At 62.9% G+C, this 27,403-nt stretch overlaps 4 protein-coding genes across 4 annotated transcripts; 2 read left to right on the top strand and 2 right to left on the bottom strand.

Moving 5' to 3' along the window:
* Nucleotides 1-1,443: 1,443 nt before the first annotated feature.
* On the bottom strand, nt 1,444-2,886 carry FNDC11 (fibronectin type III domain containing 11). Its single transcript, XM_070421343.1, has one exon. The coding sequence runs from the start codon at nt 2,776-2,778 to the stop codon at nt 1,681-1,683; it is 1,098 nt and encodes a 365-aa protein (XP_070277444.1). The 5' UTR covers nt 2,779-2,886; the 3' UTR covers nt 1,444-1,680.
* A 5,528-nt stretch (nt 2,887-8,414) lies between these two features.
* On the top strand, nt 8,415-15,556 carry SRMS (src-related kinase lacking C-terminal regulatory tyrosine and N-terminal myristylation sites). The gene is made up of 8 exons (XM_070421344.1): nt 8,415-8,776; nt 11,917-12,038; nt 12,568-12,734; nt 13,587-13,728; nt 13,820-13,978; nt 14,452-14,633; nt 14,732-14,888; nt 15,033-15,556. Exons 1-8 carry the CDS (start codon nt 8,415-8,417, stop codon nt 15,224-15,226), a joined length of 1,485 nt encoding a protein of 494 aa, XP_070277445.1. The 3' UTR covers nt 15,227-15,556.
* A 2,244-nt stretch (nt 15,557-17,800) lies between these two features.
* Nucleotides 17,801-25,999, top strand: PTK6 (protein tyrosine kinase 6). Its single transcript, XM_070419587.1, has 8 exons — nt 17,801-18,078; nt 19,636-19,757; nt 20,052-20,212; nt 20,679-20,832; nt 21,675-21,836; nt 22,665-22,846; nt 23,879-24,032; nt 24,218-25,999. The coding sequence occupies exons 1-8, from the start codon at nt 17,849-17,851 to the stop codon at nt 24,403-24,405; spliced, it is 1,353 nt and encodes a 450-aa protein (XP_070275688.1). The 5' UTR covers nt 17,801-17,848; the 3' UTR covers nt 24,406-25,999.
* PPDPF (pancreatic progenitor cell differentiation and proliferation factor) lies at nt 25,887-27,403 on the bottom strand. The gene is made up of 5 exons (XM_070419588.1): nt 27,315-27,403; nt 26,756-26,836; nt 26,553-26,630; nt 26,357-26,453; nt 25,887-26,280 (listed from the first exon to the last, which is right to left on the bottom strand). Exons 2-5 carry the CDS (start codon nt 26,808-26,810, stop codon nt 26,166-26,168), a joined length of 345 nt encoding a protein of 114 aa, XP_070275689.1. The 5' UTR covers nt 26,811-26,836; nt 27,315-27,403; the 3' UTR covers nt 25,887-26,165.

The following is a 27,403-nucleotide window of genomic DNA, read 5'->3' on the forward strand; positions in this document are numbered from 1 at the left end:
CCAAGCATTGAGAAACTTGACCGTATCTTGTGAAAAACGCTTAAGGAGAGATGAGCAGGTGTCTGAGGCAGGGAGTTAAGACCTCACCAACCTGGAGTCAGGGAGGGCTTCCCAGAGGAAGAGGTGTTGAAACCCCAAGTGTGCTGTAGGAATCAGGGGGCTGGGGGGGGCGAGGCAGCTACGGGGTAGAGGTGAGGCTGAGGCGGGTCGGGCACAGACCAGCGTCCTGGCCTCAAGGGCTGTACTTAGCAGGTGCAGCAGAGCTGCTTACAGAGTAGGACCTGTGGCCTCTGGGTGAGGGCGCAAGCCAGGCCTCCAGCAGGAGACACAGAATGAGCTGCGTACCCCATGCACCTCCCTTGGTGAACCCCACTCCAGCCAGGCCCTCTGTTGGACTGGTATGACTCAGCACAAACCCCAGTTCCTGGCCTGCTCTTACCCCTGTTCCCTCCATTTCTGAGGAGCATGAGGCCTGGGCCCTGGGACCCCTGCAGGACATGCAGGAGTGCACCCCATAGCACACGAGGCCAGAGTGCGGGGCACACAGTGGGACAGGCCTGGGAGAGGACCCCCCCCGGGCTAAATCTCCACCTGTAAGAGCACCCTGTCCACGCTGAGGGGCGGTGCTGGGGCTTCTCTGGCAGAGTTGGGGACCCCCTTCACCAAACCACTTCTCGGCCAGTGGGAGAGGGGCTGTGTCCCATCATCCCTGACCACACGATTCTCCAGTGACCACGTGGTTACCTGTGCTGACCATCCTCCTCAGCTATGGCCAGGGACATAGGGCTGTCCCTCCTGGAGCTGGTGTCCAAGCCGCAGGAGCAGGTGGACACTGACGTCCACATTACCTTTGTCAGAGTGAGCGTGCGCACAGGGAGGGACACTGCTGGGCGCCCGGGGTCACAGGACTACTGCAGGGCAAGGGCAGACTATCAAGGCAACATCAAGGGGGTGGTCACCCACAGGGTGCTGGACAGAGGAGTTGGTGGGGAGGGCCAATGGACAGAAGGGAGTGCCACCTCCTTATGCTGGCCTGTGTGCTGGGGATGCCCCCGCCGGGCGCCCTTTCCTGGGACCCTCACCCACCTCCGAATGAGGTGCCGATGAACTTCAGCTTCATTTGGGGGAAAGATAAGACTTTTATTGTCATTTTAAAAATAAAATGTCCTTTTGGCCTCAGGCACTCTGATCCTGATAAAGCTGGGGTGAGAGTGATGGGCCATGACTGCCCCTGTGGGGTCTGGGCAGGACCTGGGGGATTGTCCCCCTGGGGAGCCTGGCCTAGGAGGGAGGAAAGGTGGCCAGAGCCTGTGCTGAGGTCACATGGCTGGTTATTGTGACGGGGGGGGGGGGGGGGGGGGGGGCTGGAGCTGACGTGGCCGAGCCCCTGGGGCAGCTGTCAATGCTGGAGGTGGCATCCAGGTGCCAGGGCTGGCGCTTCTTGCTCTGGGGCCAGCTGTCCTGGAAGGTCCAGCCTGGGGCCCCCGCCCCCCGAAAAGGGAGCAGGAGCTGCGGGGCCTGGGGCTCGTGGGAGTGCTTGGGCCAAGTCAGGAGAAATACCCATGTGGCTGCCGCTGCCCTCAGGACGGAAGTAGGTTTGCTTCTTTCATTGTGTGTGTGCGTTTATACTCCTCTTTATTAGTGGATAAATATTAGAAAACCATCTCTCGGAAGCTGCAGTCAGGGGCGGCCCGGCTTGCCCAGCCGACGGGGGGGCGGCCCTTCGGGCGGCCCCGGCCTGGTCTGCAGTGTGAGGCTGTCCCGCCAGGGCTCATAGACCAGCGTGTAGCTCTCTGCCCTCTTGACGGTGAACTTGTAGACACGGTTGGGCAGCAGGTTGTGGACGTCGAAGGTGCAGGCGGCCACGGGGATGATGCCGCGCTGCAGGTACTCCTGCTGTGTCCGTGGGTCCAGCAGCTTGAAGCGCAGTTCGAACTGTTCCGGCATCGCTGGCTGGATGGTGACAAACCAGCGCAGGGTGACCCAGTCCTGGTGGGCCACCGACTCCTTGCGATCGAACATGACGGGCATCTTGGTGCTGAGCATGAGCCGGATGTGCGGGATCTTGGTGGCGCCAACGTCAGACACCAGGCGGTGCTTGATATGCAGACGCCCTGGCACCATCATGGCCAGGAAGTTGTCCATGACGGCCGACAAGTCTGCCAGCCGCTGTTCCACGAGTGCCCAGCCCGCCAGGAAGGGCCGAGGGTCAGGCGACTCGAGCAGGGCATCCAGCTGGGCACGGCCGTGGTCCAGCTGCTCCAGCAGGTCTCCGAGCAGCAGGAGCTGGATCTTGGTCTGCGCGGTGCCCACCTTCTTCATGCGCTGGAACTTCCAGGGGTCGATGAGCTGGAACATGGTGCTGGGCAGCACCAGCGGGTTCTGGTCGCCCAGGGCCAGGTGCTTGGGGAGGATCTCGATGTGGTAGGAGCACTTCCTCAGCAGCTCCATGCGAGCGTGATGGCGCTTCAGCAGGTGGGGGCTCAGGTCGCAGGTCAGGAACTCCCGCAGCGCATTGCGGCGTGCTGTGTAGGTCCTCCAAGCCTCCGGCTCCAGCAGCTGCCGGTCCTCAGCCTCCTCCACCTCCTCCTGGTCCAGGAAGGACTGGGGACTGTCCAGCTTCATCTTGTCCAGGCCCAGGCCTGTCACCTGGAAACTCATTGTCTGGAGGGAGGGGTGGAGGGTGGGCCGTGAGCGAGAGCAGTCAGGCAGGCCTCTGCTGCCCACCTGGGGCTCACTTGGGGCTGTGTTTGTGTGTGGGAGTGATTTCAGGCCCATTAACCCCCACACTGGGCCCTCTATCCTTCCTGGAGGGAGCACCTTTCTCTAGAAGAGGCTGCCTGAAGGGCCGGGTGGGCAGGCTGCAGAGTCGTTAAAAGTAGACATTTAGAGCCTTAGCTGGTTTGGCTCAATAGATAAAGCATCAATCAGCCTGTGGACCGAAGGGTCCTGGGTTCAATTCCAGTCAAGGGCACATGGTCAGGTTGTGGGCTCGATCCCCAGTAGGGGGTGTGCAGGAGGCAGCCAATCAGTGATTCTCATCATTGATGGTTCTATCTCTCTTCCTCTTTGAAATCAATAAAAAAAATATATATATTTTTAAAAGTAGGCATTGAGGGGCAAACACTACGGATGATTGGTTGTGAGGACGCAGGGCAGGGCTAAGGCCTGGGCTGGGCTCTGGGGCCAGAATGACTTGAGCAGAAACCTCAGCCACGGACCAGCTGTGCGGCCTGGCCAAGGTTTCAGGACCTGTTTGAAGTGGGTGACAGTGCTCCTCGGGCACGGAGACTCAGTGAGGTCCTGCTGAGCAGCACCGAACTCCCCTTGGAACTCCACTGCCCTGCAGACCCACCACACCTCACCGCTGGTGCACCCCAGAGGGCCAGGCTCACCCCAGGACAGTCCAGTTGGGGACCAGAGCCAGCTGGGAGGCCGGCCCAGCTGAGCAATAGCCCGGCTAGCTCCCAGTTCCCAAGCACTGTGTCCCGGGCCTCCAGGGCCTTAAAGAGCCACGATTCCCTAGGAAAGGTCCAGAGGCTGAGGTCCTGTCACTCCCTCCTACAGGTGGACTCTCATCCAGGTGCAAGGCTAGCCATGGACCCCACAGCCTGAAGCTCCTTTGGGGCCACGACCCCCCTCCCCCACCAGGTTTCCAGCTCTGGGTGTCAGTGCGCCCCACAGCTGGATACAGCCACAGCGAGGCAGACCACTCCTGCAAGCTGGGGCTCCTTGGAGAAGGAGCCAACATCCCTGGCTGCTGTCCCAGGTCCCAGCCACCCCCAGGGTCCCGGCCTGCACCTGGGAAAGCTCGGGTTGTCCCAGCAACCCAAGGGTTGGGCTGCCTCCTCCCCAAAGGTCCTTGCCCTTCCTGGGGCAGAGGAGCCACATGAGGCCTGGGCACAACAGAGGGGCTATGGGGTGAGGTGCCAGCCGAGCCCAGGATCCCAGGACTTATGGCCTAAGTCCTGCTCTGGCCTCTGGGGGGAACTCTTGCCCCTGGATCTGGCCGCGGGTCAGGGATGTTCCCAGGCGTCAAGTCTTCCAGATGGAAAACCACAGATGGGTTGGTGTAAACTCCCAGGAGGGGTCGCTTGGAGTCCTGGCCTCCTCTACTCCGACACCACCCGTTCCCGCTCCAGAAGCCACCGCCCCCCACCCGCCCGCCCACCTTCCTGAGACCTACCCCCACCTCCGCGCCTCCCCACGTCCCCTGCATCCCCTACCCCAGGCCCTCCCCCAGCCCCGCGCGCCCACTTGCCCTGCCTCCCGGAGCTCCGTGCGGCTGACTGCGCAGAGCCGGGCGTCCAGTTTCGCACCCGTGGCAACCAGCGGTTGCCATGGGGATCGTGAGTCTTTGTGACGCCCGCGGCGCCCGGGAGTGGGGGCAGGGTGGGCGGAACCAAGGCTTAGAGTGGAGACCCGTTCCCTGGATTCCCAGACTTGTCTGCTGCGGGATGACGATCCCAGGACCCCGACGAAAGGAACCGCTGGCCTCTCCCCGGCTCCGCCCGGCCGGCGCGGAGGAACTGACCATGGGCTTTGCTCTCTCCGCTCGGACCAACCGGGAGCCGCCGCGAGTGCGGGAGCCAGGCCGCAGTCGGTCCCTTCAGGCTGGCGGTCCCTGAGTCAACCGCCTGGCACAGGGCTCCCTAAGCGGGGCTTCTGGTGGGACCTGCAGCCTGCGGGTGATTTTGAGGGGGGCTCCTGCTGCATCCCTGGCTGAGTGCCGCTCAGGGAACCTCTCATTGGAGCTGCCCAGAGTCGGAGCCATGGGCACTGGCAGGTGGGCAGTGCTGGTCTCCCTGGTGAAGGTGCTGCCCGCTTCCTCTCCCACGCTGGGGCCCCATCCGGGTCTGGACAAATGGGGTCTCCACAGCTCCCGGCGCCCCTCAGAGGTATTCTCAGCCTCTGGAGCCCCACCTTCAGGGGCCAGCTGGGCTCAGGGCCTCTGGGACCCCTCAGCCAGCCGGGGTGTCTCACCCGGAGTGGTAGGTCTGACTCCCCAAGACACCCCTTGCCCCCCTTGGGGAGGCTGAAGAGGCAGGGACACCCCAAGCCATGCTTGTCTGCTCCTCCTGGGAGGTCAGTGGTGGGGCCCCCTTCCAGGATAGAATGTCTGCCTGAGTCCCCTCCCAGTCTGTTCTGTGCCAGAGCCTGCCCACTGCACCCCTCCCCACTGGAGGAGTCCCCCTGGCTAGCTGCCCATCAGCCCTTCTCAGGCCCAGGCCTCGGGGGCACCAGAGGTGGAGCCCGAGGAGGGTGTGTTGGGGCCTGGTCTGCCCTCCTTGTCCGCCCTGGGCTCTGACTCAGCTATGAGAGCTACTGTTATTCAGGGATCCGCGGGGCAAGGGCTGAATGGTTTGGAAAGGGGGGTGCTGTCTGAAGACTGAGGGGAGAAGAGGGGCACACAGCAGCCCCACCCCTGGACCTCTTTGGCTTCACCCCTTTTGTTCTGTTTCTTGTTCCTAAGCTAATTTTTTACAATTAAATGTTTAATTTGAGATCATTGTAAATCACACCCAGTTGTAAGATGTAACAGAGACACCATGAACCCACTGCCCATTTCCTGCAGAAGCTGTGTCAGATCAAGCAGGGTGGTCCCACAGGGACCCGTCCATGCCCCTCAGCCCTGGCGGCCTGCTCTCTGTGGAGCCCTGCAGGCCGTGTGCAGCCCTGGTTGGTCCTTCCTCTTTTTTTTTTTTTTTTAAATATATTTTATTGATTTTTTACAGAGAGGAAGGGAGAGGGATAGAGAGTTAGAAACATCGATGAGAGAGAAACATCGATCAGCTGCCTCCTGCACATCTCCTACTGGGGATGTGCCCGCAACCCAGGTACATGCCCTTGACCGGAATCGAACCTGGGACCTTTCAGTCTGCAGCCGACGCTCTATCCACTGAGCCAAACCGGTTTTGGCTGGTCCTTCCTCTTTGAGTGCCGCTCCAAGGCATGGCCCCCATCTGTGTTCTCTCTCGCCCGACTCTGCAGTCACCAGGCCGTGCTGCCCTTGGCAGAGCGACCCTGGGCCCTGAGGGTGGGGAGCCTGGTGGTCTCGAGGTCACAGCCCTGGGGAGGGGAGTGCACCTGAGCACGGACACCCCCATCATGTGTCCTCCGCACACACAAACCCATCGGGTGGTGGCTCCTCAGCCTGCATGCTGGAGGCCCCTGCTCCCCACGTCACTGGGAGCTCAGTGTTCTTACAGATGGGAGATCAAGGCACAGGGAGGTCAGCACCTTGCCCATGGCTAGTGAGTCTGAGCAGGATTTGAACCCGTCATCTGACCACACCCAGAGTTGTGGAGGCCTCCGCGCTCTCATACCCACCCCCCCCACCCCCCCAGCACGGCCGCTCCTTAGGGCGATGGTGGAGCCAGAGGGCCTGCCTGGTGGAGGGCCCGTGGCGGGCTGTGGCGGCCAGCGGTACTCCTGGCAGAGCCTGGACCAACGAGGAGGAGCCTCTTGCCCTCTTCACTGGGGGAGACTGAGAAGGGCCAGCGTTCTTCGCGAGCTGGGAGGGGTGCCCACTTCCCACACAGGTTCCTGCTAGAAAAATGTCTCTGCTCTGACCTTGAGGAGGATGGACAGGATCTGTTTTCCTTGCCGGTAGGAGGAAGACCTCAGCCCATCATGGGGGTCTCTGTCTGGGCTTTTTGGGGGGCTAACAGGAGGCCTGGGACCAGGCGTGGGAGCTAGTCCAGAGGATCAAGGAGGGCCCTCCCTGCCTGCCCTGCACCCGAAGGAATGTGCTGTCCCCGAGGCCCTGCAGCTCTGGGGGCAGTGAGTCTTCAGGAGAATGTGTCCGGGTTGTGAGTGCTTGACCCGAGCATGGTCAGCACGAGTGGGGACCTGGCCTGAGGAGGCCCTGTGGCTGCAGGTCAGAGGCCTGGCTTCCGAGGAGGGGGAGCCATGTATCTGGACTGAGGGAAATGCACCCACAAATCCCAGGCTTGCACTCAGGGGAGCAGGTGGTGGCGGGACTGCAGGCTCTTCCAGGCCCCCCCCCCCAAGTATGTATGTGTAAATATTTCTTCTCGCCCTGACCGGTTTGGCTCAGTGGATAGAGCGTCAGCCTGTGGACTGAAGGGTCCCAGGTTCGATTCCAGTCAAGGGCATGTACCTTGGTTGCGGGCACATCCCCAGTAGGGGGTGTGCAGGAGGCAGCTGATCGATGTTTCTCTCTCATTGATGTTTCTGACTCTATCCCTCTCCCTTCCTCTCGGTAAAAAATCAATAAAATATATATTTTTAAAAGTATCTTCTTCTCACACCCCCAACAGGATGAGCCTCAGGTGCCCGGAGCTGCCCCTGGGCCCTTGCCCCTTCAGTGCGCTGTGTGGCTGCCACACCAGTTTGTAACTGTAGAGCTGCTCCCCAGGTGTGTGGCGGGGCCTCCAGGTGCAATGCAGAGAAAAGGGTCGGCTGCCTCTCGGGGGCCAGTTGGACAATCGTCACACCTGTTTATTGGGACCATTCACCACAGAAAGCAAACTTTTGGCCAGTTTTGCTCAATGGGAAGAGTGTCGGCCTGCGGACTGAAGGGCCCCAGGTTTGATTCCGGTCAAGGGCATGTACCTGGGTTGCGGGCTCAGTCCCCAGTGTGGGGCGGGCAGGAGGCAGCCGATCCATGATTCTCTCTCCTCAGTGATGTTTCTATCTCTCCTTCTCCCTTCCTCTCTGAAATCAATAAAAATATATTTTAAAAAAGAGAGAGCAAACTTTTGGGTGTACATAGAGTTCAGGGAGACGAAGGAGGGTTTGCAGCCATCAGAAGAGAGATGTGGCCTCAATAATGACCCTGGGTGGAGGGAGACACACATGGAGAGAAAGCAGGCTACCTGGCTGGAATCCCACCCACCACAGCCCCTGCCCACAGCCCCAGACCCCAGAACCTGACGGCTGGGGCTTGCTTTCCCCACCCAACTCAGAAGCACAGGCCGAGTTTGCTTCATAGTGCAGGAGGGCCTGGCCATGCACCAGGCTCATCCCCACCCCCTCCGTGCCACTGGGTTCATATCCTTGGCAGAGCAGCATCTCTCCATCCTGCCTGGGCCTGGGGGAGGGACAGAAGGGAGGAGGGGAGGGGCTGCCCCACCTGAGGCCACGCCCAGGACCTCACCCTGGCCCCGCCCCCCAGGCTGGTCTGAACACCAGCCTGGAGGCAGGCAGGGGGCTGTGCAAGCCTGCTCCTGCTTGTGGGGTGTGGGGTGTGGGGTGTGGAGTGTGGGGGGCCGCTGCAGTGACCTGCTACACCACACCTCGCACCAGCCAGGACGAACGCAGCAAGGCTCCGAGGCTCCAGGCTCCGACACTCGCCTTCCCACCAGCTCTTCCAGTTTCTCCTTTTCCGGAAGTCCCCTTCCCTGCAGGGCCTGGGCAGCATGGGGACCAGGTTCAGAACATCCTGGAACATGGAGCCCTTCCTCAGGAAGCGGCTGGCCTTCCTGTCCTTCTTCTGGAACAAGATCTGGCCAGCAGGTGCCCAGGACCACAGCATCCCCTGCTTCCCCGACCCAGGTGCCGCCCCGGAGCTGGAGCCCCCTGCCGCTGTGCTTGGCAGCCCCCCAGCGCCTGGGCAGTTCTTCAGGGCGCTGTGCGACTTCACGGCGCAGTATGCGGATGAGCTGAGTGTCAGCCGTGGGGACCGGCTCTACGCCCTCAAGGAGGAGGGCGATTACATCTTTGCCCGTCGGCTCTCGGGCCAGCCCAGTGTGGGGCTTGTGCCCCTCGCCTACGTGGCCAAGGCCACCGCTGAGATGCTCGCAGACCAACCGTGAGTACCGCCTGCTCTGGGAGTCAGGAAGCAGTGGCTGAGGCTGGGAGGCCATCTGGGAGTCTGGGATCGTTGTGGGGTCACTCATGCACGCAGCAGCGGGCTCCTCCAGGCCCTGCTGCACAGCAGTGAGCACAGAGCCTGGGACACAGACAGCAGTGACGGCCTGGCAGGTGGGGCTGGGCGGCGTGTGTGCCTGCTCCTGGCCGGCCACATTGGGACTCTGTCCGGCTGGCTAGCTGCCCCCTTGCTCTCACACAGGGACTCAGTCCTGGAGGCAGCATCTAGGAGGCTCTCGTTTTGCAGGCTGGCTAAGTAGTCACTGCTTGGGGGCAGGGGCGAGGGTCTGGGGTGAGACATCATAGCCCCTGCTTCCTAGAGCTCCCAGTGAGAACCTGAGTGTGCAGAGGCCATGGGTGTCCTCTTGTGCTCTGAGGGTGTGGTAAGGTGGTGACGGGGGATGGGGGTGGTATATCAGAGGTGCATTCCCCTGCCCCTCACTCCTGCACATTCACCAGCCCCTCCACCTGCACTGGGCCAGCTATGGGGCAGACATGACCTGGCCTTTGGGATTGCTCCAAGAAAGGCCTGTTTGGGCAGTGGACCCAGGTAGGGGAGCCCAACCATTCCCCCCAGAGCCTGAGCCCCGAGGCAGGGGCAGTCCCCAGGCAGGAATATCTGCTTGTTGGCATGACAGCCTGTCACCATGGAAGGAAGAAGAAGGGGGGGAGGCCTCTCCAGGCAGGTTCCTCGGGGAGGTCACCTCTCAGCTCAAGCTCCAGGTCCAAGGACAGGTGGTCTCCTGGGGCAGCTGTGTGCCAGCTCTGAGCAGGGCCTTGCCATCTGGCAGTGGGCACGGTCCATAGGCCTCAAGCATTCCACCCAAACCCAGGATGTGAGCCTGACCCATCTTTCCGCTGAACGCAGTGGTGGCCGTGGCAATCTCAGGTGTCTGAATGGACGGGGCATTGGCTCGAGGACACTCGGGCAGTCTCTCCTCTCAGCCCAGATGCATGGAGGTGGCATGCTGGGTGAGAACAGGCTGCCTGCTTTGCTGAGCAGACCTCACCTCAATGTGGGTCCCGCACCCACTGAGCCAGGCCTGAGCCCTGGACATGTCCTTGCCGACCAGCCTAGGGTCTCAGCTTCAGACAGGCCACTGCCAGCCTCCTGGGAGAAGCCTGAGTCACAGGAAGGTGCCTCCTGGCCCCATCCCACGCCTGGGACCAAGCAGGCACTCCGATGGGGAGGTGCCCACAGTCACTCCAAGTGTGGAGGACAAAGCCAGAGCTGCTCCCGGAAAAGGCTAGCAGGGCTGTGGGGAGGGGAGGGGTTGCCAAGAGGAAGAGCTAATGACTATTTGCCTGGGCTGGAGATGAAAGGGCTGACCACACTCCCAGGGTCATTAGCCCCAGACACCTGTTCCTGGGCCAGACCGGCTGGGTGGGCTGGGCCCCTCAACCCCCACAGTGAGGCCTCATTGCTTCCAAGCTGCTGAGGGCTCCCCTACAATCTTATTTCGCCCATGGCCCCACGCCCCAGGGAGGGACCCAGAGGACATCCCTGCAGCCCAGGTCTCAGCTCCCTCCCCAGGCCTGGGGCTGCAGGGAGGCCAGGCTTGGGAGCCTCTGGTTCTCCTTGTCTCCCAGGGCCCTGCTGTCCTGGGGAGGCCTGCTGAGAGCCTTCACACCTGAGATGTTCTCCCCGCCAGCAGGCCAGCAGGCCCAGAGGCAGGGCCTGTGTGGACGGAGCCTGGCCGCCTCAGAGCTCCCCAGTCAATGTGTCCCTGAGCTCGCAGCCCCACCAGGTATTGTCTCTGGGGACACATGTAAGGTCCCCCACCCTTCCCCACCCGCCCTGTCTGCTGATTCTATCTCCCAGTGTTTCCCAGACCTCTGCCTCTCCACCCACTTGCACCCACTTCTTCTGCCTCCAATTTTCCCTCCAGCCCAGGCCAGCCCCACGGCCCTGGCCACATTGGTTCCCAGCCCCTCTCCATAGCTCCCCAGGTGGGTGCAGGTTTGTCTCTGCCCCCTCCTGCCAGGCCCTGCCCTTGCCCCTGCCTCCAGCAGTACCCACCTGCACATCTATGTTCACCTGATCCCCTCTCTGGGGGGCACCCCCACCTTGTGCTGACTCTCTCTGAGTCATACTTTGGGCCCCCAGGTGATCTGAGAGCCAGTACCTCTGCTGTCCCTCAGGGTGGATGAGGGGCTGTGCTCCCTGGGCTGTCCCTGGACATAAGTGGTCCCGTTGGGGGCAGGCCTCCTGCCGCTGGGTTTCCAGGGATCCTGGGTGTGGGGAGGCTCCCGGGAGGGAAGCTAACTCAGGTGTGAGGTTCCCCAACCTGGGCCTGGGGGAACAGACACAGGGGACAGGGTGGGCCAGCAGCCTCACCTGGCCTGATTCTTGGCAGAGTGCTGGCCCAGATGGAGAGTCAGATGAGGAAGCCCCAGGCAGGTCCCGCCCCACCCCACTCTCAGGTGTGGGGGTTTCTGGTATCTGGACCAGGGGCTCGGGCTGGTCTGTGCTGGGCAGGGCTCCTCAGAGGTGGACGCTCAATGCTTTGAGCCTCCCAGGTCTCCCAGCCTCCCCTGACCACCTGCCCAGCCAGGCTCAGGCCACCTCCTTGAGGGCCTTCCCAGCTGCTCCAGCATTGAGGCTGCTTCTCCCACCCACCTATGACCTCCTGAGGCATGTGGGCCATGCCCAGCCAGGTGGCACCCCTGGTTCTCCAGGCCACACCTGCAGCCCAGCCCACACACCTGAGCTTCATCAGGGTGCCCTGGTTCCCAGTGGACCCCTTCCCTCTCAGGGCTCAGTTGTCTTGAGTTTGACAGGTTTGGTCTATGGCCAGGCTGTTAGCCTGTGGCCAGGGCTGTGGTCACTTTATGAGCAGGACTAACGGGAACCTGTGGCTGAGGTGAGTGGACAGTCTCACATGGCATGGGTCACTGCGGGTGGCTGTCAGCTCCATGCCAGCCCAAGCGGTTCGCCTGTCCAGTCCCTGAAGGCTCGGGAGGCTGAGCACTGGGGCCAGGGCTGGGGGCACAGAGTGGGCACCTGGGGCCTCTGGCCAGTGTGGGGCTGGGCGCCTGGGGCTGGGCCTGCCTAGTGACCGATGCACCTACCCTTTGCAGCTGGTACTTCAGTGGCATCAGCCGCACCCAGGCCCAGCAGCTGCTCCTGTCCCCAGCCAACGTGCCCGGTGCCTTCCTCATCCGGCCCAGTGAGAGCAGCCAGGGCGACTACTCGCTGTCAGGTACAAGGGCCCCTCATGCCTCTGTCCCCCTGAGGCACCCTGGGCAGCCGTGCCAAGGTAGAACACTCTTTTTTATTGTTGAAAGTATTACATCTGTCTCCTTTTTCCACGATTGACCTCCCCCTGCCACTCCCGCCCCCCAGGACAAGCCCCCACTGCCCCAGAGTCCGTGTCCATTGGTTATGCTCCTATGCATGCATACGTCCTTTGGTTGCTCTCTTATGAGAACACTCTTGACCTCAGAGTCCTTACTTGTGCCCAGCCCCACCTAGGGCCTGACAGTGCCTACTGCGGGTCACTTCATGTTTGTCCACTGCCTCCTCAGGAGCTCACCCCGCCTTCATTCCCTTTGCAGACTCTCACTCACCAGCACCGCTCTGCACCCTGTCTGTTCCTCTGCCTGTAGCTACCCACACTCCCCCCTCCTCCACGAGGCTCTGGCTGCCTTGGCTCCCCAGAGGGTGGTGGCAGTCTCCTGGTTGTAGTGGTGGAGGGTCTGGACACAGCCTCCATCTCTGCACCTTCCCAGTCCGGGCCCAGGCCAAAGTCCGCCACTACCGCATCTCCACGGCGGCTGACGGCAGCTTCTACCTGCAGAAGGGCCGTCTCTTCCCCAGCCTGGGGGAGCTGCTCACCTATTACAAAGCCAACTGGAAGCTGATCCAGAACCCGCTACTGCAGCCCTGCGTGTCCCAGGTGGGCCTGACCCTGCCCTGCTCCTGCCCGGCCTTGCTGGGCCTCACATCTTGCCAGAGGGCCAGCAGGGGATCTGATGAGGCCCAGGAGCCCACACTTGGCGAACCTCCACACTCTGCTCAGGAGTGGGGTCTGCTCTCCTCCGGGAGCCCTGGCCAGGAGTGTGCCAGGCTCTGCAGGCAGCAGTGAGGAGGGCAGAGGGGCTGGGGGCGCATGGCCAGGGCTGTGCCCCACGGCCCTGGCCACATTGGTTCCCAGCCCCTCTCCATAGCTCCCCAGGTGGGTGCAGGTTTGTCTCTGCCCCCTCCTGCCAGGCCCTGCCCTTGCCCCTGCCTCCAGCAGTACCCACCTGCACATCTATGTTCACCTGATCCCCTCTCTGGGGGGCACCCCCACCTTGTGCTGACTCTCTCTGAGTCATACTTTGGGCCCCCAGGTGATCTGAGAGCCAGTACCTCTGCTGTCCCTCAGGGTGGATGAGGGGCTGTGCTCAGGCCCAGGGCAGAAGCTGTGGGAGGAAATGCTGATCCTGAGGACCTGCCCCAGGAGCTGCCCCTGAGCTGGAGCTGCAGTTCTCCACCACGGTCCCAGCGTGGCCGTTTGCTGAGGGGCCGGGCAGCGACCTGGTTCCTCTGGCCCCTGAATGATAGCCTGAGGGGCAGTGATGAGTGTTTGTGGACAGTGGTCCTTCTTCAGCAAATAGGGCCCAGCCTCAGGGAGGTCAGCACCTGGCACCCCTTGCTCCACCCAGAGCCAGCATTGAGCACATGCTGGGGGGAGGCCTGGTCCCTGGAGAAGCTGCCACTCTGACAGGGCCACACACAGAGGCCCTGAATGCCCCCAACCCCACAGAAGCCCCCGGAGCAGGATGAGTGGGAGCGGCCGCGCTCCGAGTTCACCCTTCGGAGGAAGCTGGGCAAAGGCTACTTCGGGGAAGTGTGGGAAGGCCTGTGGCTCGGCTCCGTGCCCGTGGCCATCAAGGTCATCAAATCAGGTGGGTGAGGCCCTGCCACCCCTGACCCCTGGAGCCCCGGGGCAGCCACGGGTGATGTGGACGGGTCCTGGAGTTGCACCTTCTCCAGCAGCCAACATGAAACTTGCTGACCTCGCCAAAGAGATCCAGACCCTGAAAAGCCTGCGGCACGCGCGGCTCATCCAGCTGCACGCCGTGTGCTCCACTGGCAAGCCCGTGTACATCGTCACCGAGCTCATGCGCAAGGGCAACCTGCAGGCCTTCCTGGGCAGTGAGTGCACCCCTACTGGCCGCCTGTCTGTGGGCAACACGACCTTCGGGCCAGGACAGCGACCCCTGCTGCCTTCTGGCACAGGCCTTTGACAGGCTCCAGGCCTTGTTGGTGGCTGGATTTTCCAAGGCACAGAGGGCTGTGGCGGGCTGGGGCCAACAGTGAGCTCAGGGCCCTTGGTCTGAGCCAGCCTGGGCCTAGTGGAGAGAAAGTCAGGGCATTGGGTTCCAGGCTGGGCAGAGTGCAGGTGGGGAGTGGTCCATCTTTGTCACCAGCCCCTGAACAAGGTCAGTATGGACCCCGTCCAGCGCCCCTCCCCACTTTGGTCCTTCTCTATCTCTGTTGGGGACCCAGGCTGGTTGCCAAGGAATAGCTTGCCCCACATGGTCACTGCAGCCGCACAGGCCCACCCCTCTCAGATGAGGAAACTGAGGCACAGAGGGCAGTGGCCTGAGTGTCGGCTGCCCCTGCAGGCCCCGAAGGCCATGCCCTGAACCCTCCAGTCCTGCTGGGCTTTGCCTGCCAGGTGGCCGAGGGCATGCGCTACCTGGAGGAGCGGCGCATCGTGCACCGAGACCTGGCCGCCAGGAATGTGCTCGTGGACGACGACCTGGCCTGCAAAGTGGCCGACTTCGGCCTGGCCCGGCTGCTCAAGGTCAGTGCGGGCTGGGGCTGCTGGCCCCGCAGGCGGTGGAGCCGGTGGGAGCGGGGGGCGCCACCTCACTCACCTCACCACGGGCGTCCCCTCACCAGGATGACATCTACTCCCCGAGCAGCGGCTCCAAGATCCCCATCAAGTGGACAGCGCCCGAGGCCGCCCACTACCGCGTGTACTCCCCGAAGTCGGACGTCTGGTCCTTCGGGGTGCTGCTCTATGAAGTGTTCTCTTACGGCCAGTGTCCCTACGAAGGTGGGCCTCCAGGCAGCCGAGGGAGGGCGCACCCTGCCCTGCGGGTTGCTCCCCTCAAGCAGGGGCACCTGGCCTCGAGGCTGCCCATGGAACAGGGTCTGGTGAAGGCTGGGGGCGGGATCCACGGTGACTCCTCCTCCCCAGGAATGAGCAACCATGAGACGCTGCAGCAGATCGAGAGAGGGTACCGGCTTCCGCGCCCGGCCGCCTGCCCCGCGGAGGCCTACGTGCTCATGCTGGCGTGCTGGAAAGGCAGCCCGGAGGAGCGGCCGGCCTTCGCCATGCTGCAGGCGACGCTGGGCACCATCCACAGGCGCCTCCACCCCACCCTCACGTGACCTGGGCGCTGCCGGGGCTGGGCTGCTCCCTGGGCCTCTCTTCAGAACAATGTTTGCCTCAACTCATACAGGGTGCCGGACCTCCAGCCTCAGAGCCCCTGGCCGTGGGCCTCAGTGCTGACACACACAGGTGTGCACCCACAGGCCAACATACGAAGACATGCACTCAGAGAGCAGAGGGGCTGGCGTCCTCTGCCCGGCGTGGCCACGTCCCTGGCATGGGCAGGACACTGAGAGAAGGCCTGTCGAGCTGGGTTTACTCCCCCTCAGGGTGACTGGGGGAGAAGCTCTGAGCCGGCTGAGGTCCCTCCCGCCTGGGACCCCCTCCCAGGGTCAAGAGCAGCAGGTGGGGCTTCCCAATTTTCCCCAGAGTTCCGCCAGGGCCTTGTTGAAGGGGCTGGTGCGGGGCTCCCGGGCACGTGGGATGCAGCACCGCCTGTACACGCACGCCTCTGCCTGTGTGCAGCCCGTGTGTGCAGGGAGGCAGCCCTCAATAAACATGCGTGCACTAAGTCAGCGGCACAGACGTGCGTCACCACAGGCCTCAGCCCCAGCCAGAGCAGGGGGAGGGAGAGCTGGCCCCTGTGTCCCGGCCCCCATCCTGGGCAGCCAGAGGCAGACGATCCCCTGACCCCCTGCAGGAGCTGCGAGAAGAGCCCTTTCCATCTCCCTGGGCTGGGGTTGAGGGCGGCTGGGGCTGGTCTTGCCATGGGAAGGTCAGGCAGATGGCTGGGTGGCCGTCTGGGGGGCGGATGACTCGTCTGCCTCTGTGGTATAGAGTCCAGCGCGACCTGGTTGTGCAGTCAGGCCACGTGGAGGCGGCTGTGGGAGGCGGGCAGCTGCGGGCAGCTCTCCAGGGAAGGGGAGCAGCGTCTCCAGAGCGAGACAGCTGCCAGCGCTGATTCCAAGCCACCAGCTGACATCACTGAGTGAGGAGGTGCCTCACCTGCCCAGCTCTGGAGTGAATGGATGAACAAACGGAGGAGCAGGAGGAGCGGGTGGGTGGGGTCTGCCTTCAGGGTCCCCAACCCCCACCCTCCTGGGAGCCCCACACTGGCAGCTATACCCCAGAGGCTTGTGGAACAGAAGGGACAGAGGCAGGCAAGCCCCTCGGGTGCAGATAAGCGACCCCCCAGGGCTGCTCAGAGAGCAGAGGCTGCTGGGGCTGGGTTGGGGAAGGGACTCCATGGTTGAGGGCGAGCGGCAGGGGCAGCACAGGGATGAGGTAGGAACCAGACACATCAGGCTCAGGTGCATCTGGCTTTGGATCAGGGTTGAGTGGGAGGGCAGGAGTCCCCAGAGCCTCAGACCCCCGGTTAGGCCGCCCCAGTCCTGGTGGGTGTGGGGGCAGGAGGGTTTGGGCAGCAGCTGCTGGCCCTTCCATCCTGGGCTGGGCCGAGGGGCTGGGCCCCAGAAGGTGAGGGCTGGAGCTGAGCTCTTCAGGTTCGGGGGGAGCAAGGGACTCCTCTGGGCAGGGGCTCCGGCCACCAGGAAGGGCTCACCCTCTCTGCCTGGAACTGGGGTGTGTGGGCGGGCTGGGCAGGCAGCCTCAGAGGGAAGGAATGAGCGAGGCGTTGTCACAGGCCAGAGAGGCAGGTGTGTGTGGGGCTCACCTTGGGAGTCTCACCAGCCACGCGCTGGACAGGTTTGTGCTCCGGAGCCTCTGGGCGGGGCTGGGACATAGCCTCGAAACTGGAGCTTCCTGGTGTGACTCAGGCAGAGCCCCAGGCTCGTCCGCACCAGGAACTCGAGGCCCCTTGGACTGGAGTATATTGGTGAGCAGTTGAGGAGGGCTTGGAACCCCCTGGGCCCAACAGGCGCTAAGCTGCCCACCACCCTGTGTCCTGCTCCCTCTAAGCCCTGCCCCCTCCAGGGTGCCCGGGGCCACTTTCCCACGCAGCTTGGTCAGCGCTGAGTGGCGCTGCCCAGCACAGCACATGGATGACCTTGTTAAACAGCACGCCTCCTGTTCTTTCCTCGAGATGGGTGAGCAGGGCCATTGCTCCTCCTTGATGAAGGGGGAGTTTCAACAAGCAGGACTCTCGCTCCTTTGTCCTCACAGCCTCCTGATGTAGCAGCAAATCCTGGCACCTCCTCAGACAGGAAGTCACTCAGGCCCCAGGCCAGCAGGCTGACCCCGGACCCACGTCACTCTGGACTGCCTGTGGCAGCCACACCAGCTCCTCCCGGAGGTCCTGAGGTCAGGGAAGGGAGTGCCTTGTCCATGGTCTCCGTCCCTGACCCAGCTCCAAAACTCCCCATGGTCCAGGTTCCACTAAGGCGGACCCAGGGGGCCCTGGCTGGTCACTCTGCCCTCCCTCTCTTGAGGCTCAGGCCCAGCCACGTGGTCGCTTGGTGGGCACATTTCCCACAGAGGGTGGGCAAGAGCAGCGCCCAGACTGACCTGGCCCAGGAGGTAGAACAGGTGGGGCTGCCAGGCCCTCCAGGGTGGAGCCCAGGTGCTTAGGGAAGTGGGCAGCTCATTGGCTGGGTGTGTGTGTGGGGGGGTGTGGCCTGTCAGAATTGGCCCTGCCCTTCCACACCTCCCAGCCAGGGTGTTCGGAGCAGCCGAGTGACAGGCAGGGAGAGGCCAGGTGGCTGGGTCCTGCCACGTTAGACACCATGGTGTCCCGGGGCCGGGCCCGCCTGGGCCCCCAGTATGTGGGCCTCTGGGACTTCAAGGCCCGGACAAACGAGGAGCTAAGCTTCCGGGCAGGCGACCTCTTCCACGTGGCCCGGAAGGAGGAGGAGTGGTGGTGGGCCACACTGCTGGACGCAGAGGGCGGGGCCCTGGCTGAAGGCTACGTGCCCCACAACTACCTGGCCGAGAGGGAGACTGTGGAGTCCGAGCCGTGAGTGCCCTGTGGTCCTTGCGGGCCACCAAGCTGCTCCCCCACCCCCACCCCTCGTCCCTGGGCCCTGCAGTCCATCTAGAGCTCAGAGCAGGGCAGGGCCTCCAGGGAATAGAGCTCGGCGCCCTGTGGCTGGGCTCGGGGAGGGTCAGGGGTGCAGGGCTGGCCAAGGAGGGTGAGGACTTGTGGCTTCGAATCCTTGGGCCCCCAAGTCGGGGCTGGACCCCACCATCCATGGCTGTACAGCATTGCCGGCTGGCATCTGGGGGGAAGCCGAGGCCTGTGGCCCCTCCCCTGGGCTCCCACATGATCACTTTGTGGTGCCAGGACCCAGAGAGGACAGAAGAGGCCGCAGGGGGCTCCCGGGTGGCTGGCCCGCAGTGAACCCAAGGCAGGGCTGGACCTTTTGGGGAGCCAAGTTCTGCTCACCTTCCAACCAACTGAAACCAGATGTGCGACCTAGTTAGGGAGGAAGGAAGGTCATTGCGACATGCCCTGCTCGGGTGTGGGCTGCAGGCACCTGCTCCTTGCACCTTCATGGCTGCCTCGTCATGGCAGGGTGGCTCTGGGAGTGGGCAGCCGCCCTGAGAGGCTGCCCAGGATGCTTGAACCACAGGGGCAGCTTTCGATGGGCGCATCCATGAGACTTGAGCTGGTTCTCCGGAGCTCTGGGAGGGGGGTGTCCAGCAGGACAGACCCAGTAGCCTGCCTGTGCACCCACCTTGTTTGAGCTCGCGCTGTATGTGGGCAGCACAGTGAACACATGTAGGGATGACCACCTACCGAGGGGAGACTGGCAATGAGCAAGCTCAGCCGGAAGCAGGTCGGCTTCAGAAGGCAGGGTCTCTCAGAGGGTGTGATGCGGGGTAGGACCAGCTGGAGAGGCAGGGAGGAGGCAGCGTGGTGCAGGGTGAGCAGGGAGTCCTCTGAGGTGTGCAGGCTGGGCTGTGCTGGGCAGTGGTCTTCCGTGCAGGGGCCCGAGTTCCAATGGTGCTGAGGGAGTTGGGGTGCCAAGGACAGAGCAGCTGGCAGCAGAGGTCACCTGGGAGATGGTGGGCCCCACCCTGCAGCCCAGAGTCCAGGGCTCGCCATGCCCTGGTGCTGGCGTGTAGGCATGGGGCGAGTGTGTGGGTGAGTGTGCAAATTTGGGTGTGTGACCAGTCAGGTGTGCACAGCCAGCTGCTCAGGTCCCTGGTGCTGGAACACAGCCTGACTGTGGCCCAGGCTGCGGAAGGTGGTCACAGAATCACAGAACCATGTGATCCCCTGGGATGGATGGCACATCCCTGGGACAGGGTGAATCTGACCACACACAGGGGACAGCCCAGGCCAGAGTGGTGGGAGATGCCTGTTCTGCAGCCTCCGGGTCACTAGGGACTTTCTAGAACCAGCCACTTGGGACATTTGGGGTCTGTGATGGGCAAAGAAGGAGCCTCAGGGTGGAGACAGTATCAGCTAGCAGCCGGGGGTCCCGGTGCCAGGGCTGGGACTCAGGGTGGGAGGGCAGGGATCAGCGTGGAGTCAGTGTGGGCTCCGGGCCTCCTGCCCCACCTGCAGGTGGTTCTTTGGCCGCATCTCCCGCTTGGAAGCCTTGCACCGACTGCAGGCAGACGGCACGGAGCCAGGGGCCTTCCTGATCAGGGTCAGCGAGAAGCCGGGCGCCGACTATGTCCTCTCAGGTACAACAGCCCCTCTCCCGTTCTGCAAGGGCACCAGGCTTGGTGCCTCCTCACCCCAGACCCTTTCTCCCTCCTTCTGGCTGTGACGTCCAGGACATCGAGGCCTGTCCCGGGGACCTCAGGCCCTGCGGGGGTGGCTGTCCTGTGGTCCCAGCCTGGGTTTTCTCCTTTCACTGTTGGGAGGACACAGGGCAGGAGGCTGAGTGTGGTGCCCTCCTGGGCTGTACTCCTCTCGAGACAGTGGTGCTCACACCGGCTCATGTGCCCTCCTTTGCCTATGGCCCTGCGCTCCAGTGCGGGACAGGCAGGCCGTGCGCCACTACAGGATCTGGAGGTGTGCTGGCCGGCTGCACCTCAGCGAAGCTGTGTCCTTCCCCAGCCTGGCCCAGCTCGTGGGCCACCACCAGGCACACAGCCTGTCCAAAGGCCTGCGGCTGACTGTGCCCTGCTGGAAGGTAGGCCCCGTGCCCCCTCTGCCCCCCGCCCCGGATCTGCCCACCGCAGCCCTTTCTCCTCAATGACACGGATCCTCAGGGTCATGCATGGGACTCCAGGGGACTCCGGCTGAGGTCCTACAGAGCTGGAGTTGCAGGTGGGGCAGAGGATGGTCCCCTTTTGCCGGTCACCCTCACCTTTGGACCATAAGAGGTCAGGGATGTCTCTGCTGTGTCCTTTGTCTCTGAGACAAGGCCATGTGCCCAGCTGCCAGCTGAGTGGCAGGTGGGCCAATGTCACAGGCCCAGGGCAGGCAGTGAGGGTGGGTGTTTACCGGACACAGCAAGGGGCAGCCCCTGGAGAGCACAGCATGCCCTGGACGCTGGGACCCTTGACCAGGGCTCCTGTTGCTGGGGTCAGAGGGACTTCTGGAAGGGCTGGGCGATGGGGTGGCACCCCCTGCTGTGTCCCTGCCTGTCCCTGCAGCACGAGCGGGAGCCCCTGCCCCTCTGTGCCGACTGGGAGCGGCCCCGGGAGGAGTTCACGCTCTGCAGGAAGCTGGGGGCCGGCTACTTCGGGGAGGTCTTCGAGGGGCTCTGGAAAGGCCAGGTCCGCGTGGCCATTAAGGTGATTGCCCGAGGTGAGTGGCCCCAGGCCAGGGGACTCTGCCTGACCACCCTCCTCCAGTCCCACCAACAGGGACTTCTGGCCTCACTCACTGGGTGTGGGGGCCAAGGCAAGCCCGGGCCTCACATCCCGTGAGCCATGCGCTGCCCTGCCTGTGCCACTGTGGCACCTACAGCCACGTGGAAGTGACATTTCCTCTCAGTTGCAACTGTTCTTACCTAAATGCATTTATTATAAAGGGCACAATCAATTTTTTTATATTCCATTTTAATTACATTGCTATTTCTTTTCTAAAGAGATTTTAATTGATTTTTAGAGACAGGAAGGGAGAGGGAGAGAGAAACATTGATTGGCTGCCTCCTGCACACCCCATACCAGGGATGGAGCCCACAACAGGGCATGTGCCCTGACCGGGAATTGAACCGCCAACCTTTCTGTGCATGGGAGGATGACCAACCACTGAGCCACACTGGCCAGGGTGGCTGTTAAATTCTTATAGTTAATGGAAAGCCACCAAACCACAGTTGCTAGTAACCTGACAGGCCCATCTGCAATCTCCTTGGTAGGCACCAGGGGCAAGAACCAGCGGCCCAGGGCCCACGGGAACACATGGGCATGTTTCAGCTCCTCATGTGGCTGGGGCAGGGGTGGGCCAAAGTGGTATGAGGGTGCCTGGGTGTGGTCAGAGTGGAGTGGGCGTGGCGGACCCTCATGGAGACCCCTATGGGGTGCGGGGCTGCCATGGGACCAGTGCATCTGCCCCGCACTCTGGCCTTGGGAGCTGGCCCCGGAGAGCACCCACAGTTATGGAGGGTGGGTGCTGGGCCTGCACCCACCGACCTGCCCATCTTGCAGACGACCTCCTGCACCAGCACACGTTCCAGTCGGAGATCCAGGCCATGAAGAAGCTTCGGCACAAGCACATTCTGGCGCTGTACGCGGTGGCGTCCGTGGGGGACCCCGTGTACATCATCACAGAGCTCATGGCGAAGGGGAGCCTGCTGGAGCTCCTGCGGGGTAAGTGGCGGGGGGGCCTGGGGCTGCTTTCAGGGACCAGAGTGACTCATGCTCGCTGGGGGAGGGGTCAGGAAGGACGCTGAAGGAAGAAAACCCTGACTGCCCACACCATGCACAGGACGCCGGGGTCTCCTGACGCATTGCCGGGCCTTTCCTGGGTAAGGAACGTGTGCAACGTGTGTGATAAATGTGCTGTCTGTTCATTGTGAAGTTTGAGGATTAGAGATAAGGACAAATACGACAAGGAAAGGCCCTCTCACTCCTTATCCTCTGACAAGCCCCAGCGTCTCATGTACCACTCAGCCGGACAGTGGCTGCGGCTGAGCGGAGGGCCACAGGGGGCAGGTGTGGCCCAGTGTCAGAGATGTTGAAACGGGAAGAAATGTAGGATGACGGCCAGTATGTGATGTGTGCACCTGGGATCTAGTCTTCCTGACCAAAAGTCTGTCGAGTTGCTCACAGAAGCAGCGCGTTGCAGGCACTGTCCCATGTCACTGACAGTTCTTCAGAAAAGACACTGTTGGTTGACGCACTCCCACACAGGTGTGCTGCCTCCCTTGGCCAGTGGCCTGTGGGACCTTTCTGTTTTCCATCTGATGGGTGCCTGTGTACTTACAGCCGGAGTTCCCATCACCCTGCTTCAGATTCCCAGAAGCGAAGTATAGATGTGTATGAACATCTTTAGGGCCGAAACGGAACTGCCTTCTGGAAGGGCTGCACAGGGGCCGCTGTCCCAATTTTAAATCAGCCCCCACGCTCTGCCCAGCTCCTCCACTGCAGCAGAGCCGGCAGAGAGGACGCCGCTGACCGGCCCCTTTGCCTCTGCAGAGTCTGATGAGAAAGCCCTGCCTGTCTTGGAGCTGGTGGACATTGCCTCCCAGGTGGCCGAGGGCATGTGCTACCTGGAGTCGCAGAATTACATCCACCGGGACCTGGCTGCCAGGAACATCCTCGTGGGAGAGAACAACATTTGCAAAGTGGGGGATTTCGGGCTGGCCAGGCTCATCAAGGTGGGGCCCAGGAGGGCCTGGGGCATAGCGGGGCATCCTCTGTGCTCAGAGCTGGGGATGCCCATGGGGTCCGAGGGGACAGGAGCTGAGGGCTGCGGCTCTGGGAGGGGGGACACAGGAAGCTGCTCACAGGGACTTTCAGAGCTGGGGCGGGGGCAGGGGGGTGAGGCACTTGGCCAGTCCAGGAACTACAGGAGCCAGTCTCTGCTGAGTGGGAGAAGCAGGGACCCAGCCTTCACTTGCTCATTTCTTCATTCGTGATGCTGCCTTAGCTTCTGTGGTTCAGGCAGCAGAGGATGTGTGTGGTGCGTGAGCTCAGGGTAAACACCTCCCAACCCCCAGAGAAAGTTTTATTGTGGAGACTGGAAGACACAAGGGTCAGAATCATGCAGTGGGCCTCGTGGTCCCTCGGTCGACAGCCACACCTGTTTCCTGCACACCTGCAAGTGCCAGTTCATGCCTTTGCTCCTTGCGTGGGCCGCTCAGGAGCTGCTGTTTCTGTGGTCCCTTCCTCATTGAGGCATTTCCCTCCCCCACTCGGTGGCCAGCGTGGGACAGGTCACTTGAGAAGGCAGGCTGACTGCGACTGCCAGCCTTTCTGTTTGTCCAGTGGTGGCCAGTCAGCCTTTCTTGGCATCTCTGAACTCGTGAACTTGAGCACATCTGCAGGCTCCACCACAGTGGCCACTGTGCTGCTGGGTCATGCGGCCCCATGTCTGGGCTCTGCCACCCTACTGGCTTCTCTGCCCACAAGCCCTGGGTCACCACAGTGGCCACTGTGCTGCTGGGTCACGCGGCCCCATGTCTGGGCTCTGCCACCCTACTGGCTTCTCTGCCCACAAGCCCTGGGTCAGCCTGTCTCCAAGGTGGGCTGCATCCCCCTCTAGTGGTGGCTGTGATGGCCTGTGTCCCAACTGCTCACACTACAGGCAGGCAGCCACAGCCCTGATCACCAGGCACCGGCTCCCATGCCTGTCCCTGCTCTGGAGGTGCAGGCAGCCCCTGCCTCCCCCAGCGTGTCTGTCATTGTAGGAGGACATCTACCTTTCCCACGACCGCAACATCCCCTACAAGTGGACCGCCCCAGAGGCGCTCTCCCGAGGGCACTACTCCATCAAATCCGACGTCTGGTCCTTCGGGGTTCTCCTCCATGAGATTTTCAGCAGGGGCCAGATGCCCTATCCAGGTACTGGGCCCAAGCACTTGGACCTGTTACCTGGACACCATTCTGAGCCCCTGGGTGCTGTCCAGAGCGAGGGCCTAGGAAATGGGTGTGGGGGTGCCATGGGTGAGAGCGTGGCCCAAGGCGTCCGAGGAGGCACAGTAGCCGGTGGGCACTGGTCTCCCAGCCGCCCTGTCCCCCTTCCACAGGCATGTCCAACCACGAGGCCTTCATGAGAGTGGACTCTGGCTACCGCATGCCCTGCCCCCCCGAGTGCCCGCCCAGTGCCCACAGGCTGATGCTCGCATGCTGGCACCGGAGCCCTGAGCAGAGGCCCTGCTTCCGAGCCCTGCGGGAGAAGCTCTGCAGCTTCACCAGCTACGAGAACCCAATCTGAGTGCTGAGTGGTCCTCCCCACCCACTGCCTGGAGGTGGCAAAAGGCACGACAGCACCTAGATCCAGACTGTATACTCGGGGCAGGAAGCTGCGCCAGCCACCAGGGCGCCCTGCCCTGGGCAGAGATGCTCTCTGCGGCCCGGAACTGAGACTGCCTCTTCTGAGACACCAGCACCAGAAACATGCCAGGCCCTCCCACCTGCCTCGACGTGGAGCCGTGCAGGAGCGTGGAGCGGAGCTGTGCCTGGCACCGACCCAGTCCACCAGCCGTCAGGACCAGTGCTGGGCCCTGCAGGCCAGTACATGGTGGGAACCTGGGTCCTGGCTGTGCCCTCCTTTTGCCATCTGGCCCCTGCCTGCCCTGACTCAAGGCTGGGAAGACACCCCAGCACTCAAACAGGCTCTGTTGGTGGTTGGGCGCTGCCACCTACCATCCCAGGACCAGGTGGCTGCCCCAGTCTCCCTGCCAGTTATCAGGAGCTGCCTCCGAAGGCTCTGGGGCCTGGTCTGGACACTATGGCCAGAAAGATGGGGTGGGGCACTTGCCCATCCAGCTTTGGGATCACAGGAGAGCCTGGGTAAGCCCCCATCCTACCTGGACACACTGAGGGCAGGCAGGACAGAGGTGCTGCCCTTGGGGGCCCCAAGCCCTCCCAGTTGCCTTGGAATAGACTCATGCAGCTATCTATAGCACAGGGTGAGAGGGGAGGGGGCAAGAGAGGAGGGCTCCCTCAGCAGCCAGCTGAGTCCCACCTCACACCATGCCCCCACCCACTAAGCTGCCCTCTCCTGGCCAACAGATGGGGGTCATTCTGTTGGCCACTGGAGACCTGTGGACACCAGGCAGGCAGATAGATTGCACAACCACCCTTCCCAGCTCCCTGAGCTGGACTTCGCCCAAAGTTGGGCTGCCTGTGAGAACACCCCCCTCTGGAGCACCCCCCTCCTCCAGCCTCAGCTGTAAGTGCCCGGGGCCATGGCCCGACCCCTCCTGGGCTGGGAGAGCCCTGCTCAGTGTCCTACAGGGGCTAGCGGTGGCACACTTATGGGAAGTCACCTGGCACAGTGTGGCTCAGTGCTTGTTCCATACCAGTTGGAAGGGACAACCTTTGCCTGTCCCTACCCCTCCCTCCCTGGTATTGAGGGGCCTCGTGTCCTTCAAGGGGCACCAGGTCCCTCTAGCTGACAGCTCCCAAACCCATAGCCTCCCAGAGGCCAAGGGGCAGGGGCTGAGTGACCTAGTAGACATGACCTCAGGGTTACAGATCACGGACCACCCACTCTCCCAGGTGCCCACCTCTCTCAGGTCCAAGGCTCCACACGTATCACAGCAGCTCACCAGGGGTGGAGGATCGGCCAGGCCTGAGGTAGCCCCCCAGCAAGGAGTCCCCGGGGGCAGGGCCAGCTCCCCACCTCCATCAGGAAGTGAGGAGGTTGCGTGACTTCTCCCACTGCCTGGGACACACAGCTCAGGAACACCATCAGGGATGCTGGCTGCTTCTCATTTATTTTCCACTTGGTGCAAGGCACATGGCTATGGGGTGTTAGGCAGGTTTGCATGTGGCTTGGGTAGTAAAGAGTGAGGCTCTCTCAACTTCCTTTTTGGTGTGTTGCTGTTTTGATATAAAAGAACCCAACTGCTTCTGCTTGCTGCAGCCGCCTAGTCTCCGCCAGGTGGGGTGCGAGGGAAGGGGATGGAGGAGGGGGGAGGGGCTCAAAGAGCCTAGCGCCTCTGGAAGTCTGGTGGCTGGTGGGGCCACTCAGGATGGGGGCCCAGCGTTGACTTTGCCAGGCTGGCTGCCAGGCTGCTTCCTTGTGGCTTCCCGAGCCAGGTCACAGGTGATCATGCTGCTGGAGGCCTGGGGAGATTCCGAGCTGGGGGAGAGCGTGTGGTCAGAGGTTGCTCCCAGCTGCCACACCTCCCCCGCTGGCCCCAAGCAGGTGCACTCACTGCTCTGGGGACTCCAACACTGTGGCCATGAATGGGAGAGTGGACTTCCCAAAAAAGAAGCTTGCCCACCAGTGACCCGGGTCGGCTTTGGGGAGACCTGAGAGAAATACAGTGGGGTCACAGTGCTGCTGCCCAGTCCTGGCACCCCCTCCAGATGGTTCCCACCACAGAAAGGAATTGGGCCTGCTGCACTCACCCGGGGGGTGGGGGATGGCTTCCCCAGGGTACTCGGCACTTCCACAGGAGCTGTTACTGGAAGTGGAACCCAGGCGGCCTGGAGAGGAGAGGAGGTCAGCTTCAGCCTGCAGCCACTCCCTACGCAGCCTGGGCTTCTCAAAGGACTAGAGCTGGGCGGGGGGGCAGTCAGAGCTGGGGGCAGTGGGCGAGGGGCTGACTTACGTCGGTAGTAGTCGTGGGTGGCCACGAGGGAGCCGCTGGAGGGGATGGCGGCCATGCTCTTGCTTGTGCACCGGTGGAAACCTGCGCACGGGGGTTCGGGGCCCCTTTGGTAACCAAATGATCCTGGGGAAGGGCTTCCCACCCGGGCTCCCGGGTCCGCTCCATGGGCTCCCGGGAGGGGCGGCGGCGCCGGTTTCTCGAGCCGAGATGTGGCTCCGGAACGCCCGGGTCGCGGACCGCCTTCTCCACGCCGGGCGCCAGCAGCTCTAACCAGCCAGAACCGGCCGCGCGCGCGGAACAAAGGCGCTTTGTGCGTGGGGCACCACCTGCGCCTCCGGGAACCCGCCCGGCTGCCCCCGGGGATACCGAACCCACCCGCCTCCCCGGCCCAGGGGCCCGTTCCCGCCCCACCGTAGCCCTCGGCCCCGCCCTTGGCGCCTCCAGCGCCGCGTCCCCCAGCCCCGCGCCTCCCGCTCCGCCCGCTCCCGGTGCGTCCTCGCTTCCTTCTGTCGACCCGTCCGGCCAGCGTCACGCACGGGGCCGCCCCCGCCGCCCTCACCTTGGCGGCGACCCCTCGCGGACCTCGGCGCGCGATCACGGGGGCGGGAACCGGGGCGCTAGGCCGGGGAGCCCATTTGCAGAGGAGAC

This window comes from Myotis yumanensis, unplaced genomic scaffold (genome assembly GCF_028538775.1).
Source record: "Myotis yumanensis isolate MYYU_CA2020_CCGP unplaced genomic scaffold, mMyoYum1.0.hap1 SCAF_7, whole genome shotgun sequence".
Classification (NCBI taxonomy): domain Eukaryota; kingdom Metazoa; phylum Chordata; class Mammalia; order Chiroptera; family Vespertilionidae; genus Myotis; species Myotis yumanensis.